This window comes from Maniola hyperantus, chromosome 1 (assembly GCF_902806685.2).
Source record: "Maniola hyperantus chromosome 1, iAphHyp1.2, whole genome shotgun sequence".
Lineage (NCBI taxonomy): Eukaryota > Metazoa > Arthropoda > Insecta > Lepidoptera > Nymphalidae > Maniola > Maniola hyperantus.
In genome coordinates this window covers 3,478,233-3,497,339 of record NC_048536.1, presented here as the reverse complement: position 1 = coordinate 3,497,339, position 19,107 = coordinate 3,478,233, and the positions used below count along the sequence as shown (strand labels likewise).

The 19,107-nt window shown below is 37.3% G+C and overlaps 1 protein-coding gene across 1 annotated transcript; it reads right to left on the bottom strand.

Moving 5' to 3' along the window:
• Positions 1-10,277: 10,277 nt before the first annotated feature.
• Positions 10,278-19,072, bottom strand: l(2)k09022 (HEAT repeat containing 1 homolog l(2)k09022). The gene is made up of 5 exons (XM_034984730.2): positions 18,936-19,072; positions 17,631-18,831; positions 12,571-17,085; positions 11,101-11,520; positions 10,278-10,498 (listed from the first exon to the last, which is right to left on the bottom strand). Exons 2-5 carry the CDS (start codon positions 18,791-18,793, stop codon positions 10,306-10,308), a joined length of 6,291 nt encoding a protein of 2,096 aa, XP_034840621.1. The 5' UTR covers positions 18,794-18,831; positions 18,936-19,072; the 3' UTR covers positions 10,278-10,305.
• Positions 19,073-19,107: the final 35 nt, after the last annotated feature.

The following is a 19,107-nucleotide window of genomic DNA, read 5'->3' as shown; positions in this document are numbered from 1 at the left end:
CGCGAAATATAAGCCTCACTCAATGGCAGCATTTTATTTCTTTCAAGTATTTTTCAAAATATAACTAGCTAATTCCATTTATGAAAGTAGTATTACAGTTTTGATTGGTAGATTGTGATGATGCATGATCATTACCTAATCATGATAGATCATCATTCATCACTAACCTGTACTAATACTAACACTAACACACGCTGTGATAGCACTTTTGCTGTGATAGCAGTGCCATACTCGGAGCTTTTTCGGAACTAAGTAAATGTTACTGATGAGTCAACACGAAGGCCATTTTACACAGTGTCAATTTTAATTTCTGATACGCTCCGTAGGGCCGGGCGCTTCGAATCAGTAGGTCGATTTCGTAAAACCAGCATCAATCATTATTACAATCTCAATTGTTGTGTTTGGCTGAATTTGTGCGATTCTTGTTGCAACAATGCATTGTAGCCAATAGTGAGTGAGCGTCAACCAATCGGATGTCATTTTGATCGTGACATTGTAGCTGTCATTCTACAGCAATCGAGCAGCAAGACAACGGCGGCGTGCCCGGAATCAAATCCCCGACTTACCGAATAAAAGGCCGACGTTTTACTCCTTACCACTAGGCTATCACCGCTTTTTATTTGAAGTGTAGCGTCTCTATATAATTTTTTTTTTCAATTAAAATAATATTATTGTCATGTTCGTTAAACTGTAAATTATAAATAGGTACATACCTACCTACTCTCATCCGTGTTCCGGAGCTAAGCCGGGACTAAGGATATCAGATTATTATTCCGTTTCATCATGTTTTCCATGAATCAGTAATGGCTTACATCCGTCTTCTGATCTTCGCTGGCTCTTTAGTCAACGGCGAATAATCCTAAATATGCAAATGATACGAAATCTACCACAAAATCAGACCTGGGCGCGTTTGGAACCCTCGTAGCTATAGTTTTAAGTACGTATTAATTATCACCACTATATCATATCATCTTACAAATAAAAATTTATGACAATCAGGAAGCGTAAAATTTTACCAATTCTGAATAAATTATTTGAGTTTGATTATTTAGTCGAGTCGAGTCGTTGGATTATTCTGAGCAAGAATTTGTTCCACGTGTTATTATAAAGCCTTTCAGAAAAACCGGCCAAGTGCGAGTCAGGCTCGCGCAACGAGGGTTCCGTACTACAGTCGTATTTTTTCGACATTTTGCACGATAATTCAAAAACTATGATACATAAAAATGAATAAAAATCTGTTTTAGAATGCACAGGTGAAGCCATTTCATATGGTACCCCACTTGATATAGAGCTATCATACTTCGAAAATTGAAAATACTGATTATTAGTTCATGACTCAATTTAATTTCTAGGTAAAAAATCCGAAAACCGTGAATTTGTGGTTGCATCACAAAAAAAATTAAAATGTGATCATGGACAAATAATTAGATTCTTGTAGATTCTAAATCATATTTTTATTTTTGATTTTGAAAAGGTCGAAACCTTCGACTGTAGAGCGAAACCCTCGGTGCGCGAGTCGGACTCGCACTTGGCCAGTTTTTTTATTAGAAAAAAGAGTCGTTTCTATAACCTCTTTAGATTTCTAATAATAAAAATTGGCAACCCTTTTTATTACAAAGACATCCTTTATGATTTTCATGTACAAATCTTGATCCAGGCCTCGTGAGTCGAACCGCGAGTGCCTTCTGTGATAACATACCTAACCTTTTATAAAAGTTACAATGGGCTGTCAAGCGAAAAATTAAAGGATGTCTCGTCATAATATGTATAACAATGTTATATTCGGTGACGGATGAAGGCATTTACATTTCTAACGTAAGTATAGGGAAAATGCATGGATTTCCATCTTTGTGAGGAAATGTGATTTATTAACTAGGTACTTACCTTTGTCTGTAAATCTTTATTTAAAAAAAAACGAACTAGGTAGGTATTTGAAGCGTGGTTGTAGTCTTGTAAGAAAGAGGTTTCCAGTGTGATATCCGGTTAATATCATGATCATTCTCGTGAAAACCAATTCAGTTTCAGGATTATACCTATGTACTCTGTGTTCAGGATACCCACGACTGTCCGCGTCGATTTAGGCAAGTCGTTTTTTTTAAATCGCGTGAGATTTCTTTGATTTTCCGGGATATAAGTAGCCACAAGTAACTGCAAGATGCAAGCTAGGTATAGTCCGTTACAAGTTGAGATGGCAATCGGGGTATGGGGTTTGTCACCCGCGCTCGCCCGCACCTGGTTATGGCCCGGATGCTATACGGGTGTGCGGTGCGTTCCCTCCCCGATTGCCATCTCGACCTGTTGCGTACTATAGGTACACTGTCGCAAAAGTTGGACCGTGAAAAGGTAAAAGACTGAGAGATGGACAGGCAAACAGAAAGACAGACACAATTGTAAATATTAGTGTGGAATTAGTATGGATTCCATTTTGTAGGCAATAACGGCATGAATTAATTTAAATACATTCGCTTTCGGGCTAATACTGTTGTTCACATTGAACAATGGCCTGTGTAGAACAGAGTGCTTAGACCCAAATACATTTACCGCCCATTGACTTATATATTACTTCGTATGGACAGGGTTATTGAACAAACAAAATGGCACCGACTCAGTGTTGCTTTAGCACCAATGCAACGTCAGTGACGTCTGGATTTCAAATGGGTCGTTCATTACTTCATTAGTATCTAAAAGGTAGCACTGATTTATTTGGGTCCTAACTCCTAAACCGTGAAAAATTTTCTTCGCTTGACAGTTGACCATAATCTTGTCATTTATATCGATGTTACCGCCATGTTTTATTAAACCTACATGGCTAAAAATGCAATCGATCCTATTTCACTATTAAATAATATGTTCTAAGCACTTTAAATTGACTAAATTGAATCAAACGTTAAAGCATGGACCATCGATTTTTAATTTCTTCTAGCCGTAGCCCGCTACTTTTGCCTCTGTGGACTTCACTGACGATTGGCACCACACGCTAGTCTCTTTATACCGTTTTAGTCGATGTTGCAGTGGTTCTAGAGAGCGCCTTAGAGCAGCTTCCAGTAACATAATAGGTATACTTTTACATTTTTAGGGTTCTGTACCTCAAAAGGAAAAACGGAACTCTTATAGGATCACTTTGTTGTCTGTCTGTCTGTCAAGAAACCTACAGGGTACTTCCCGTTGACCTAGAATCATGAAATTTTTCAGGTAGGTAGATCTTATAGCTGACATTTGGGCAAAAATCTGAAAACCGTGAATTTAGGGTTAGATCACACAAAAAATATTAAATTGTGGTCATGAACTAATAATTAGTATTTTCAACTTTCGAAGTGAGAAAACTATATCAAGTGGTTTATCATAAATGAAAGGTCTTCACCTCTACATTCTAAAACAGATTTTCATTTATTTTTATGCATCATAGTTTTTGAATTATCGTGCAAAATGTCGAAAAAATACGACTCTAGTACGGACTCGCACTTGGCCGGTTTTTAATTTTTGAACCTTTGAAAACATTGTGAAGGTACCTTAGGCATGCAGGTTTCCTGACGATGTTTTCCTTCTTGTTTGTTGTGTTGTTTGTGTTGTCGGTGTTGTATTGGTCAAGTGACTTACATCCTACATGTTCTTGAAGATAGTCAATTTAGCTGCCAGCTCTCGGTGCTTACAAAAGTAAATACAAAGTTTAAGTTAAAGGTTGAGTTAGCTGTTCTTGATGAACGTAATTATTTACGTATTTGTGTAATGTTGTGGTTTGAAAACCATGTAGACTAGTTTCAAAAGTCCCTTGTTGCCTCTGGTTGGGACATTATGTCGGGACTTAGGATGGCTCGCAGACAGATAAGTTGAACGATGCTCAATATCATCTTTACTTTTAACACTAGAATGTTCCCTATTTTTCCACAAGGCGCAAAATCTAATAGGTTGATAAATTACATATTCAAAACCATTGCTTACGACTTTATACTTAATGGGTTAGAATTAAAACATAACTAGTTACTTCTTCCTGCGTCACTCCCTCAATTTTGAGGATCGTGGTTCCCCTTAGATATAATCTTCCATATGTAATTTAATATATAATTTTCCAATTTCCATTAAACACAAAACGAAACGACTGGAATATTTCTTAAAGTAAAGAGCTTGGAAATTAATTCAAAACAAAAGGTTCTTTCAAGTGAACGAGTAAAGAAAGACCTACGTATTCAATTCCACTACAAATTAATGCAGCAATCAAGATGCAAGAATGGATATTGCGAGTTGCAAGAACAAGAATTTCATTTCCTTAGCGCCGTTCGATTGCGGTAATTTCTTGTTTCTTCAAAGAAACTTACATTAAGTGGAAATTATTTTGAAATCTCCTGACTCCTCCCTGAACTCACAACCTCCCTGGCGCAGAAAAAAGCGCTGTGGTCTTGTTATGGGAGGTCCCGGGTTCGATTTCCGGCAGGGGTTTGGAATTTTATAATTTCTAAATTTCTGGTATAGTCTGGTGGGAGGCTTCGACCGTGGCTAGTTACTACCCTACCGGCAAAGCCGTGGCGCCAAGCGATTTAGCGTTCCGGTACAATGTCGTGTAGAAACCAAAGGTAGCTGCCATACCCCTTCCAGGTTAGCCCGCTTCCATCTTAGATTGCATCATCACTTACCACCAGGTGAGATTGCAGTAAAGGGCTAACTTGTATCTGAATAAAAAAAATGCCTATTACTATCCCTGTCCGTCCGTCCGACTATCAGCGGACTGTATCTCGTGAACCGTAATAGGTAGAGCTGAAATTTTCACAGAATGTGTGGGTACCTATTTCTATCGTAAACCTCTCGGATTACAAGCCGATCTTTGACCGCTGAGCTATTAAGGGTTCATTTGAGTTTGAATTCTCATTTTCCACACAAAATATGGAGAAAAAATGTAAAACATAAAGAAAAACCAGTGGGATAAGGCGGGGGTAAATTTACATATTTCCGGCTATAACACCCATATTTAGGGTAGGCATCATACAGAAATAATTACATAAATCTTTTACTCGGCGCTTGAATCAATTCCTAGAAACTTTTCCAAGCCAAATAGCCCTAGAATTGAGTCTCCAGATCAGAGAGATGTTTCAATAATTTATTTATGAATCTAATAATGAACGATCTTGTCTCTTTTTAGGGTTTCGTACCCGGAGGGTGCCAACGGGACCCTGTTACAAGCCTCCACTGTCCGTCCGTCTATCTGTCAACTCAGCGGGCTATATCTAGTGAACCGTAATAGGTAGGTAGAGTTGAGATTTTCACAAAATGTGTATTTCTATAAGTAGCTGATGTAATAACAAATACCTACTAAATAATCAAGATGGCGTATTTCAAAAAGGCCATGCAAATAATTTAAAAAAATGTACATCCGACTCGCACTTGACCAATTTTTATTACATGTTACCTATCTATTTATATTCGATTCGTAAGCGCCCCCATCATCTATTTAGCAAATACGCCACTTCAGCAACGCAAGATGTTTATCTTAACGACTCCATCATCCCGACGCGATCATTTTAGAGAGAGAGCCAGCGCGTACAAGACATTTGTTATTTTATAAAAGCTGAAAGTCTCTCTGCGTATTGTCCCCAACACACGGTAGAACGATCCGCGACTATGAAGCTTGGATCATGGTGGCTTTGGGAAATAAAAAAGAGGTATAAAATCTTACGTCAAGTGAAGTACCCTATGAAGTCTAGTTTTTTTTAAAAATATTTTTTCGGAATAGTATGAGAAATCACGACATGCTTTGCCAGACACTTAGTGACGTTGCAACAAAGACCACCCCGCGTTGCAACCACCTGCCAGACACCGAAAAAATTGTGTCTGACAGGGAGTCGCCACGAATCACGATACTAAGTGTCTGGTAATGCAAATGCATGTCACATGACGTCATTTCTAATGCTATTCCGAAGAAAATATTATATAAAAAAAGATTTTATAGGTATTTTGACATAAGATAATCACGAAGTGATAAAGCTCCGGCTAAAAATAAAGACTAAAATAGACAAGATTTTTTACACCTTTTTTACCTACCTGTTATCTCCCAAAGCCACCATGACCCAAACATTGTCGCTGATCATTCTTCGCTGTGTTGGGGACAATACGCAGAGAAACTTTCAGCTTTTATAAAATAACAAATAATATCTGTCCCGGCTGTACTCACGTGTTTAGTCGACGTTAGCCCGACTAGTTTCGAACCCATCCGGGGTCCTTTTTCAATTATTCATTATGAAAGGGGACAGATATTATTTAGAATGGAAATCACTCACGGTAATTTAAACGCTAAAATAACAAATATCTGGCACGCACTGGCTCTTAGTCCATTTTGTTTATTTATGTCGCATTAACTGGAGGAAATTACACGATTTTGTACTAATAGTAATAGCGTGCGCCTTCACTTAATGAAGAACCTCAGAGTTATAGGGTACAATTAGACTAATGTGGTATAGTAGTGGTAGGTAACTTTGGGCCCATGATGAATATTATGCCACATTTTAGAGATTATGTTCCTATTATAAATCGCTTTTATAAAATAACTAGCCTATGCCCGCGACTTCGTCCGCGTGGACTACTCAAATTTCGAACCCCTAGTTTACTCCCTTAGGGGTAGAATTTTCAAAAATCTTTTCTTAGCGGATGTCTACGTCATAATAGCTATCTGCATCCCAAATTTCAGCCCGATCCGTCCAATAGTTTAAGCTGTGCATTAATAGATCAGTCAGTCAGTCAATCAGTCAGTCAGTCAGTGTAGGAAGACTTTTTAATTTTTTAAATGACCAAACAGATTAGGCAGGATTCCAGTTTTAGACAGCTCTAAGTAATTATTATTTATATTAATAATTATATTTATTATTATTAATTATTACCTAGAAACCTAACCTTTTCGTAAATCAATATGCAATATTACTTTGGATCAGATGTTTTCTTCTGGTATTTTGGTTTCAATCAAACTTTCTCGTTATTACAAAGAAGTAGATTAAAGACTGAAGTCGAGAATTTCTGTAACAATCTGTAACTGTTGTAAATCAATAGCAACATTTGTTCTGAGCTCGCGTAAATAAGAAACAAAACCGACCAAGTGCGAGTCAGGCTCGCGCAATGAGGGTTCCGTACTGTAGTCGTATTTTTTCGACATTTTGCACGATAATTAAAAAACTATGATGCATAAAAATAAATAAAAATCTGTTTTAGAATTTACAGGTGAAGACCTTTCATATGATTCCCCACTTGATATAGTTATCTCACTTCGAAAGTTGAAAATACTAATTATTAGTTCATGACCACAATTTAATTTTTTTTGTGTGATCTAACCCTAAATTCACGGTTTTCAGATTTGTCCCCAAATGTCAGCTATAAGATCTACCTACCTGCCAAATTTCATGATTCTAGGTCAACGGGAAGTATCCTGTAGGTTTCTTTACAGACAGACAGACAGACAACAAAGTGATCCTATAAGGGTTCCGTTTTTCCTTTTGAGGTACGGAACCCTAATAATAACGAAGCACTTACCTACTTTTATGTAACTTAAGTAAGAGAAGTTATTTATTATTCCAACACTAGCCGATGCCCGCGGCTTCGCCCGCGTAGATCTAGGTTTTTAAATATCCCGTGGGAACTTTTGATTTTCCAGGACAAAAAGTAGCCTATTCGTGGTAGCCCGTCCCCAGATGCAAGATATTAGGTACCAGTATCAAATTTACGCATGATTCTCTAAAAATCCCGTGGCATCACCACGATTTAAGAATGCGATTCCCTTACAGCGTCAGGGATGAGGAGTTGGGTCCTCGAGTTCAAGGATAGTCTTCACTTGGTAGGTACCTTCAATATTAATTTATAACCGACAGTTTCTAAATTCCATCAGTTTAGGTGATCAGGTTCCCGTGCAGCATCAGGATTGAGGAGTTGGAATCAATTTTTTTTATGGAACAATGTTGCAATGTTTCTCTATCGATTAAAAAAGAAACTACGCAAATCGGTTCAGTAATCTCGGAGATTTCAAAATGAAAAAATAAACCTCTTCCTACCCTCTTTTTAAAATACTATACTAATTCCTATAATAATACTAATTGCTATAATTTTGACTAGATACATTCATTTTTTAGAATGTACCTACCAGTTTTCCACGCAGGCATTAAAATAATATTTTTATTTATTTATTCAGAAACAAATTAGCCCTTGACTGCAATATCACCTGGTGGTAAGTGATGATGCAGTCTAAGATGGAAGCGCGAGTTTTCTGTGCTGTTATTACCTACCTAGCTTAGGTACTTAAACTTAAGTGGCAATAGCAAAATGTGTTTAAAGTCCTCAAACTGACGTTATATCAAGTAGTTAATGCATTTAGCATGCAAATGCCGGGTAGTGGCAAGTCGTGTCGAATTCTGTCAAGCTGAAATAGGCACCCTTGTGATGCTAATAGGCAATTGACTGGTATATAACATCTCCAAACAATGTATTCCGAGCAAACAGTACCGAGTTCGATTCCCAGACAAGGTCAAAATTACTTAATGAAAAATGCAAAGAAAACATGAGGGATAGTCAAAAAATACCATAATGAACAAAGTGCGGTTTCGATTAATTATCGACCTGTGTAATTTTTTTATATTTTCTTCGGAATAGAAAATATTATCACGTTAGACCCTGTCGTGGCATTCGCTGGCTCTCTCTATTAGGTCTTAATCCTAATCTTCTTCTTCTCGGCAGGAAAGGCATTCCGAACCAGTGGTAGATGCATCCGACTATTCGTAAGCACTTGTAAAAGTTTATACGAATAAAAAAGATTTTCATTTTCATTTTCATTTTTCATTTTTCATTTTCCTACCTAATTTAGTTCAATGATGAGAATGAGGGTGGTATGATAGCACAGAAATCCTAATAACAAGGCATTAGGATTTCTGTGGATGGTACTGGTAAGTATTGGGCATAAATTTAATATTATATTATTACTAGCTGATGCCCGCGACTTCGTCTGCGTGGAATTAGGTTTTTTAAAAATTCCGTGGGAACTCTGATTTTCCGGGATGCAAGCTATCTCTGTACCGAATCCATGCTAATATTATAAATGCGAAAGTGTGCCTGTTTGTCCGCTAGCTTTTCACGGCCTAACAGTTTAACCAAATGATGTAAGCTAGCTCTGTACCAAATTTCATCAAAATCGGTTAAACTGTTGGGCCGTGAAAGCTAGCAGACTGATAGGCAGACACACTTTCATATTTAAAATATTAGTATGGTACCGATGGATATGGATTATATCTATTGCTCGCCAAATTACCTAGGTGAATAGGTACCATGGAGTCCGATAGCGCCACCTAGAGCTTGTATCTTGTATGTGGAGGGCACGTGGAGTGGAGACCGCCGAATATTATTCATTCGCAAGTTTGTAGTACCCACGCTACCAGAGTTCCGAGTTACTACCGTGTCACTGACAGCTTTGACGAATGACATAAAGCGCTGGCACAAACCATCAAACTGATGAAATGATGGGCGTAATCTGTCACAGGCAGCAACGCTGATTTGCATGGTTTCCATCCAATAAATCAGGTAGATCGTGGGTAGATCCCTACCACAGAGAATACAACTCCTAGAGTACGCATCACGGTACGCATATATACAAGGTTTTGCATGAAAACAAAATCGTAAAATGTTGGCGGGGGACAGGGGAGAATATGCTTGGCGTGGGCCGATTTTTATGCTATGCAAGTGCCTAAGCTTGGCGAGCGTGGGTGTTCGGCTATGGCGTCTATAGGTGGTGGTCTGTGATCCCTACCTACTAGCATAATAAAGTTCTCTTGACATAATTTGGAATTACTTTAGTCTCTACGTGATCAAATCAGAAACGAGGGGATCCGTAAGTGAACCAGAGTAACCAACAAAGCTCAGCGATTTGCGAAGCTGAAGTGGCAGTGGGCATGGCACATAGTTCGAAAAACCGATAGACGTTGGGGTCCCAAGGAGCTGGAATGGCGACCACGTACCAGAAAGCGCAGCGTTGTAAGACCCTCACTAGTCACAGGGAGCCGCTGGATTCAGGCAGCGCAAGACCGTGGCGTGTGGTCCCTGCAATAGAGCTATGTCCAGCAGTGGACGTCTATCGGTTGATGATGATGATGATGATGATGACCGAATTTCAGCAACGGAATCCAACCACATGTCATAAATAAATATAAATAAATACATAAAGGTTGAATATGACACACGTCGTCCGAATGGTCCCCTAAAGAAGCGAAATCTTGACTATGAATTGCAGCGTTAGAAGCTTCGCTTCAATAAAACGCTTTTGTAGTATTAAAAAAATATTATTTTTTATTCTTAAAAGTATTTCTCAAGCGGCTCGCCCAGTATTTGCTCGAGCGTGCGCACGGCGGTCTTGGTGGCGCCCTCTATCCGCGGGTCGCCGTCCTCGAGCAACTCTGCGAGGAAGGGCACGCTCTCCGCCAGTAGAGGGAGCCAGTTGCTACCCAACTGCGTCGCCATTGCTACGAGGCATTCTAAACCAGTTAGTCTGAAAAAGTGAAACGTTTTGAATATAGATGGAGCTTTACAGTTGATAATAAGCTCGCGCGCTTTCCAGCGTTTTACAAACAATTACAAACGTATAGTCCGCAACAGGTTGAGAATGAAGAGCTTTCCAGGTAACGTTCGAGAAAATTTCCATAGATGGCGCTGGATTTTACAACCACTAAAGATGAAAAATAATACCTATATCTCAACAGCCAAAGTTTACGAACAGGTGACGTCAAAATGACGTATGAGGCACCATATTGTCAACAAAGCATCTTGGGGGGATATTTAAATAGTATTTTTGTTTTCGTATTTTCTGGCACTCAACGTAAAATATATATTTTCTATAGAGTCCTTAGACATCAGTGATAAACGTAGAACAGTTTTAAAAACCTGTCAAATACCCTATTGTGACTAATCCTCTTGCCCAAAATTTCTAAACTAAAATGGCCAGTCTAAATGTACTGTTGTCCCTTTCATAATTCTCTCTGTGGAAAAGGATAGCATAAGATTTAGACCTGTCAATTAATTTAGAGATTTGTTTATAACAGGAGTATCTACAATATAATAGGTAATAAGTAACAGAAAATATAATGTAAGTACCTTATTTCAGCTTCATTATGTCTAGTCTTCAACAACACTTGATAGTTAAAAAGTTTCCAGAGCGAATCGTCCGCGACCGCCACAGCGAACTGAGATATGCAAGGGATTATCATCTCTGTGGCCCTCGACTTTAGGCTCGAAATCCCTCCCACTGTATTCTCCAACTGATCAACCACCGGTTGCATGAGAGTCTCAAATCTATCCTTATTCAGAAAACTCTGGCTGTCGTATAGAAAAACTATGTGCAAAGTTTTTATGATATAGTTTACGAGGGATATGCATTTCTCGTCCGAGTCGAAGTATAGTTGTTCATTTTTGCTGTTGTTGCATGAATCCAACAGATCTGCTGCGTTTTTAATGAAATGGCCGGCGAAAAGGACGAACAGGCCTTTCAATTTATCCGCGATTGCGCAGCTTACTCTGAAAATATATTAAGAAAAATTATGTTGATGCAAAAAAAATTATAAGCATTTAAATAGCACTAACAAGTAATTTAGAGAGTTTCTGGCCCTACCCTCCATCTCTATTCTCTATCATCATGTACTTGTCATATCTTTTGAAAAGTACTCAAGAAAACAAAGCACAAGTCCAAATTCGACAGTCCTGCCACCTGCTATTATAGTTCTAATGTCCACCTCCCACATTCATCATTATCATCATCTAAACCCATCGCCAGCCCACTACTGAGCACGACGGGTCTCCTCGCAGAATGAAAAGGGCCTTAGTCCACCACCACCCTGGTCAAGTGCGGATTGGTCGACCATTCATGATTAGATCAGTGTCATTAATCAGACCAAACCACATGTGTCTGTGCAATTTCAACTCAACAATTGCAAGTAGCTGAAAAATCAGTTACCCATTTCAACTGAATGACAATCAAGCTTTTAAAAAAACCGGCCAAGTGCGAATCAGACTCGCGCACTGAGGGTTCCGTAGTACAATCGTATTTTATCGACATTTTGCACGATAAATCAAAAACTACTTACTAGATCTCGTTCAAACCAATTTTCGGTGGAAGTTTGCATGGTAATGGACATCATATTATATTTTTTTCAGTTTTATCATTCTCTTATTTTAGAAGTTATAGGGGTGAGGGGGGGGGACTCATTTTACCACTTTGGAAGTGTCTCTCGCGCAAACTATTCAGTTTAGAAAAAAATTATATTAGAAACCTCAATATCATTTTTGAAGACCTATCCATAGATACCCCTCACACGTATCGGATGATGAAATGATGATGGATGAAGGATGATGAAAAAAAAAATTTGAGTTTCAGTTCTAAGTATGGGAAGTGGGAACCCCAAATTTTTTTTGTTTATTTTCTATTTTTGTGTAAAAATCTTAATGCGGGTCACGGGTCTCCTCTCAGAGTAAGAAGGGTTTTGGCCATAGTCTACCACGCTGGCCATGTGCCGATTGGTAAAGTAAAATAGAACCCCATAAAAACAACAAAAGACAAAAATAACTTACCTATAAAATGTTATTGCTCTATCCTTCTTTCCATCTACATTAGACCTAATGGCCCAGTCATATATTTTGAAATAGAACGGCCTGAAGCTGGTCTCCGATAGTTTCAGAACCAAGCTCACAAGTGCATTGACAACTTCTTCCTCCGCTCTATCAATTACATTCATGTCCAGATTCTTTTCAAGCCCTTCACTTCGCAATTCCAGAGCAGACAGGAAGAACGACGTCAAATCGTGTTGCAATGCTGTGAAGTCCGCTGTCGTTATATTCGCGAAACTATCTGCCAAAACGGACATAACAGGACCAATGGCATCCAAATTCCCCTTCTCTATAATCAACTGGTATGTCTCATTTGCTACTGGTATCAAAACTCGCGGAGGAATAGAAGTCGCGACTTTCTTCTTTATATTAACCAACTTTGATACAATATCAGACACTTTACTACACTCCTGGTCACAAGCTTGCCATTTCGATAGCAACAATGCGTATTCATACAAAATCTTCTGTAAATAGGGACTCAAAAATAACGGTAGACTCTCCACAATCTTAGATATAGCTGTCACTGTGCTTAGCAAAACCAATTCGGGAGTTTCAGCTTTACGTTGTTTCTTAAGAACTTTTATTAAAGCTGGCATGAATTTTCTCAAACTGCTCAATGCGTGCGCTTTTAGATTCCCACACAATTCAGCCAAGCATAGGACTATGGATGCCATCACATTTCCAGGTATATTTTGATTGCATGTGTAGTTTGTAACAGTATCTAAAACTGGTTTAAACTGTCCAGGATTTTCTGAAGCCAACATCCGCGTTAATAATTTCAAAGATAAAAGGGCGGTCTGTTGATTTAGTTCTAATTCTTGAGCCGTAATTTCGTCTAAGGTGCCGCCTTTGACTTCAATTGTTTTAACGATGTCTAATAGAGCCGGGAGTATAGAAAACAGCAAACTTTTATCAACACTGGCGAACATATCTGGACTGTACTGTATTTTAGTATTCAACAGCTCCATTGACTTTCGACGTACAGTTTGTAAATTATGCTTTAATAGACCACGGATAACTGATAAAAACATGGGAGCCGTTAGCAAATTGTTAGTATGGTCCAACAAATCGTAACTATGGTGTAACATCACGCGCCAATACTTCGCGGTTTTCTCATCACCAACTTTTGATATACTCTGAATGAACGTAAGAATATTTATAATAAATGTTTTGTAATTGTTTTCCATCGCTCTAAGATCAGTAGCTTGACTACAATGCTGGATGAATCTTGAGGAAGATATGCAAGTTGTCATAAAAGTGACAATAACATATTTGTAGTGCCTTAGCTGAATCGGAGTATGGCCACTGAGGCTGAATATATCACCGGGATCGACATTCGTGTCCATATAATTCTCGTCCTTTTGTAAAGGCAAAGACTTCATATAAGATGTTAGTTTTATAAAGTTTTCAAAACAAACTTCCGGTGGGAACTCTAGTAAAATGCTCTGCCCAAAGTCCATTCTATTTATCGGCAATTCTTGGTCGGCTAAGGTTCTCAGTGGTCTCTTGTCTTTCTTTTTATTGTCATTGAAATGCGCGATATGTGTCTCTAGCAACAACGCGAGGAATACCCAAAGGAACTGATTTGGACCAATAGTTTCCATGAGCTTCTTGTACAGAGGCAATCTTCTATGTTCAGGAACGTGTAAGACTACATCAGCAAATATACGGAGAACGGGTACAACACGCTTTTCTAACTGTTGCAATTCTTTTTCCTTATAATCTTCAATATTTTTGTCCAGTTTTACCAGAATTGGTATGAGAGTTTCAATAATTTTTGTTATTATTTGGAAACTGTAGCCATCGTCATGTCTGAGAACGGAAGAACCCATAAAAGTAAATATTTCCATAATGTGATTAAGGACTTGTTCTGGTAACATATACGCGGCATGTGATAAAATGATCAACGCGTGGTGTTGAGTTTGAGGATTCTGCGTTCCTCTTATACATAGGACGATCGTCTCCACGTCGAAAATGTTTTTAACGGCCTTTAATTGTTCTTTATCGGTGTCGCTCACAAATTGCTTACAGAAATACCAAAGGGATGAAAGAAGTAACTGTTTGGTATATTCAACATAAGACTGCTCCTCAAATCGGAGACATTTACTTAGCAATTGGAACAAAACAGTTACAAATGCAGTATCTACCGTCATTTTCTTCTTACTTTGTACATATTCTAGTAGTGTAACGCCGAGGCGCCAGTTATCTGTCTCAGCTAGTTGATAAGAAAGCATTAGTATTGTCGTCTTCTTCTTTTTAGCTGCATTCGCTAATGGATCTTGTGCATGTAACATTCCTTCAAGAATAGACTTAAAGTCCTTAAAGTGTATGTGTATTTTCTTCATAGCCTTCGATGCTGCACTTGATATCGTTGAATTATTGCTAAATGCACCAGCTAGTGTAATAAGATGGATTAGATCTTTATGCTTATCTTCCGGGACTTTTTTGAAGACATTTTCATTAATTTCCCTTAGTATTAGAATACAAGGACTCACGAAAGATTGATCCTCATTCAAGACACATTCTCTGTATTCCTTCAGCCCAATTTCAATAGATTTCCACACTACGTCTTTGTTAAATGAAGATACTGTAGTTTCATTTATTTGACCATAAATAATTCTTATCAAACTAGATTCGTAAATGTCAAAAGTTATTTTCTTATCAAGTTCATTATGTGTCATTCTCTTCTCTAAAGTGTTTAAGGCTGGGATGATGTGGCAAAATGTAGTAGAATTAATAACACCAGATAGAGCTTTCACTAAGGCTGATTTTATATGGCATGGTGTATCACCAGTAAGAATTCCAGTCAACTTCCCTAGACAATTCTTCCTAAACAACTTATTGCCTATAGACTGGTTAGTCAAAATAGTCTTCAAAACTTGAGGAAGTTGTTCATGGTCCAATATTAACTCTTCTTTATGATCCATTAGTTGTTGTAACAACTGCACATAAATTAGTTTTTTATCAGGATTAGTGTCTAAAATTTTGTGTATAAGGTCAATTACACATTGTCGGATTGGCGCAACTGGATTGTTTAAATCAAATAATATTGTTAAAATAAGAATATCAGAACTGTAGATCCATTTAGCATTATTGCTAAGGTTTAAAAAGTTTGTCATTAACTTCAAGGTTCTCAGTTGAAGTTCTGGACTGATCACGTCTTTTGGGTCTAAAGCATACAATATATGACCACAAGCAAAGTTGGCCAAAAAATCAAACTTCTCTTTTGGATTTTTGAACAATTTCTCTAGAAGCTTTTGTAGTAATTTTGCATACCTATTGTTATACTGTTGGATGCTACATCCAGTAATAAAGATTTCATACAATCGCTTGATAAGAACTGTTTCTGGTGTGTTTAGTATGTTACACCAAGGCTCTGTTACAGCATCAACCGTCACTTGGTCTGTAACTCTTAAGAAAACATATTCCATAACTTCAAACGAGATTTTATTTTTTCTTGCAAGCTTTATAAATTCCAATATCGTCTTGGAACAAAATGTTGAGTCATCACATGTAACAATAGTTCTGTTTTCAACTGACTCCAATATAATGTTCAAAATCTCTATTGCTTCTTCTGTAGTCAATTTATTAGGTGAAGTAGTTTTAAGAAGCACATACAAGCAAATATCAAAGGCACTGTCCTTGTTCAACAGAGTTGGATTAAAAATAGCATCAAAAGTTACGATTCTGTCAACAAATAAAGCTTTGAATACTTTTTCATTTAATTCATTGTGGTTTTTAAAATTATTTACACCAATTGCCTTATTTGTGAGTCCAAGATTTTTAGCCCACACTGAAGAAAGTAATTTGTATGTGAACTGAGCCGATTCTTTGTCTTTAGCAAATATGTATGGCATTACAGAAAATACAACTTCTTGATTTACAGGTAGATTTCCTAACATACAAAATTTAAGTATTGTTTTTTTGATAATGTGAGACCATTTCTTCGAATCCCTTGCGGTTACATCCACAAGCAAATCTGTCAAATCACTCTCACTCAAAACTTCTTGAAGGTTTTCACTTGAGATTTCTAATGCAGCCATAACAACATCTGAATTGTCATCTTTTAATCTGTTAATAATAGAGTCTTTAAGAAACTCTTTGTCTACCATTTTCAGAGCCTCGAACTCCTTGGCAACATAGTTTACAGCTTCTACCCTCAATTGTGGATTTACAGAATTCAAATTTTCGAAAAGGTATGTCCCTCCAACTTTATGAGCCACTGCAGGTTTGAAACTTAACAACTTTGAGAGATGCTGTTGTTTTTTGCTAGATAGTTTACTATCTGAACTCAATTCTTTCTTTATGACTTTGTCAAATGCATTTGGGTACTTGGTTTCAATATTCTTCAAAAACTTTGAGAACCATACCAGTAATTTGGATGAAAACCCATCAGCCTCGTCGTCAATTATCTCTAGGTCACTTCCATCTCCATTCACATCATCATGTTTGGGACATTTCAACACATCTAGTATTTGTCTGAAAAACAGTAACTAAGTTTATGTCAAAAGAATAGCTGATGTAAAATTCACACCCACACTAAGGATTAGTATATTCTACTCAAATGGAGATGTGTTTAGCAGACCAATTAGTATTTTTTTAACTAAATTTGAAAAAAAAATAGTCCTATTGGTCTGCTGACAATATTATATCTGCTTTACTCCACTGGATTATTGATTAAGAAACTAGAGATTAAGTGGATACTGGGATACAGTGGATACTAAGCATTATCCACTTACATTAATTATTCTTACAGTAAAATAATAAATTAATAACCATAATTATTGTAAATGTGAAAATGTGTTTGTTTGTTAGTGTATTGGTTTCTCCTTTAATCACATCGCAAGTGCTCTGTGACAATGTGATTTTTCACATTGGGTTTAGTTAAAGACCTGGAGACCCGGAAAATTGAAGAATTCTATCGGGATTTTTGAAAAACTAAATCTACACAAAGTCACAGGCATCAGCTAGTTACTTAACAAATTTTTTTAATTTTTAGTTTGATATATAACATGTATACTCACTTGATTATTTTTTCAGGTTGTTGATTTCTAAGGTCCACTTCATCAATAAAGATTTCTGGCAACTGGCTGAACCTTCGGAAATCTTCAATATTCTTTTGCAAAATTGTTACAACGCTCGTCAAGAAGGCCATACTAAACACATGAATATTTACATTAAGCTCAGCTAATTTTTTCAATTGTTTGCATATAGAGTGCATGACATCTATCGAAATATTGGACAACACATTCTCAGGCATCTTTGTTAAATGTTTTTGGTTTGTGTAAATCACATTAATAAGTAAAATAACGTCGTAATATGACAGATCAAACTCTGCAGTCAGCAACCTAACAATAAGTTTATTAATTGTTTTCTTTTTAAAAGATGATTTCGTTGATAGATATCCAAGTACCATGTAAGCTGACGACCTGAAGTCTATAATAGAGGATTCCAGACCCTTTGAGACAGTTGGCAGGATTGCGCTTATCATAGATTCCGAAACATATTGAGCTGTATTTAAAGTTCCAATGGTTGTTGTGCAGAAGAATGCAAATACTGTGTTCAGTTGCGTAGCTCTTTCACCATACTCCGTGACATATTTGGAAGTATTTGTTGTTATGAATTCTAACGTAGCAGTGTTAGTCACACATTGATTATGTAAAACCTGTTTCGTTAATGGGATTCCATTTTTCTGAATTGTTTGTAGCCATTCCCAGCGTGTACCTTTCAATCTAAACAGCTGCAAGCATCTAATAAAGATCTTTGTCTCGTGATACGGGAGAATGAGTGCAATGAAAGCATCCTGGTTGTACTGATGTATATGGTATCTATTTACGAGCCATTCTAAAGCTTTATGAGCTGACTGTAACAGAAAATATGGAGACAGTTGGAGTAAGAACTTTTCTATAGTCTGATCCAAGTTGTGATTCACTTCTTTACTCTGAACGGCGCGCTCGAAATCTTTGGAGGCTACGCTAAATAAGGCATCCTCATATACGCGGAAACCTTCGTATAAAGCGATTAACTCTTTAAGACCACTAAGACCGATTTCATAAAATGTATCACGGTCTTTTGAAGCCGCTTCCTTGGGGTCAAAAAGTAAGGATGCTTTTTTCTTGTCTTCCTTATATATTGACGATTGGGGTACAGTAAGCTTCTGTAATTGCTCCTTTAAAGACGTGGACATCTTGAAGGATTATTTTATAGTTTCAAACCGTAAGTTAGCTGAAAATACCAAATATTATAACATTTATAACCTTTAAATTTCGGTGTTTTCATTAAAAATATAAATGTTTTTATAATGAGTAAAGAATGTATTTTAAACAAACCTTGTCTTTATAATTTTTACATAATGTGCTTAGTTCTAAGAAAAAATAGTTTTTCAATGTTTTTATCTTTTTTATTTTATCAAAACGTGCACTTGACAGTTCACAATTATTCACCTTTTTGTAAAAGTTTTCCGGCCGGCCCTGGGCTCTAGCGTGTTATCTATGGCTCTAG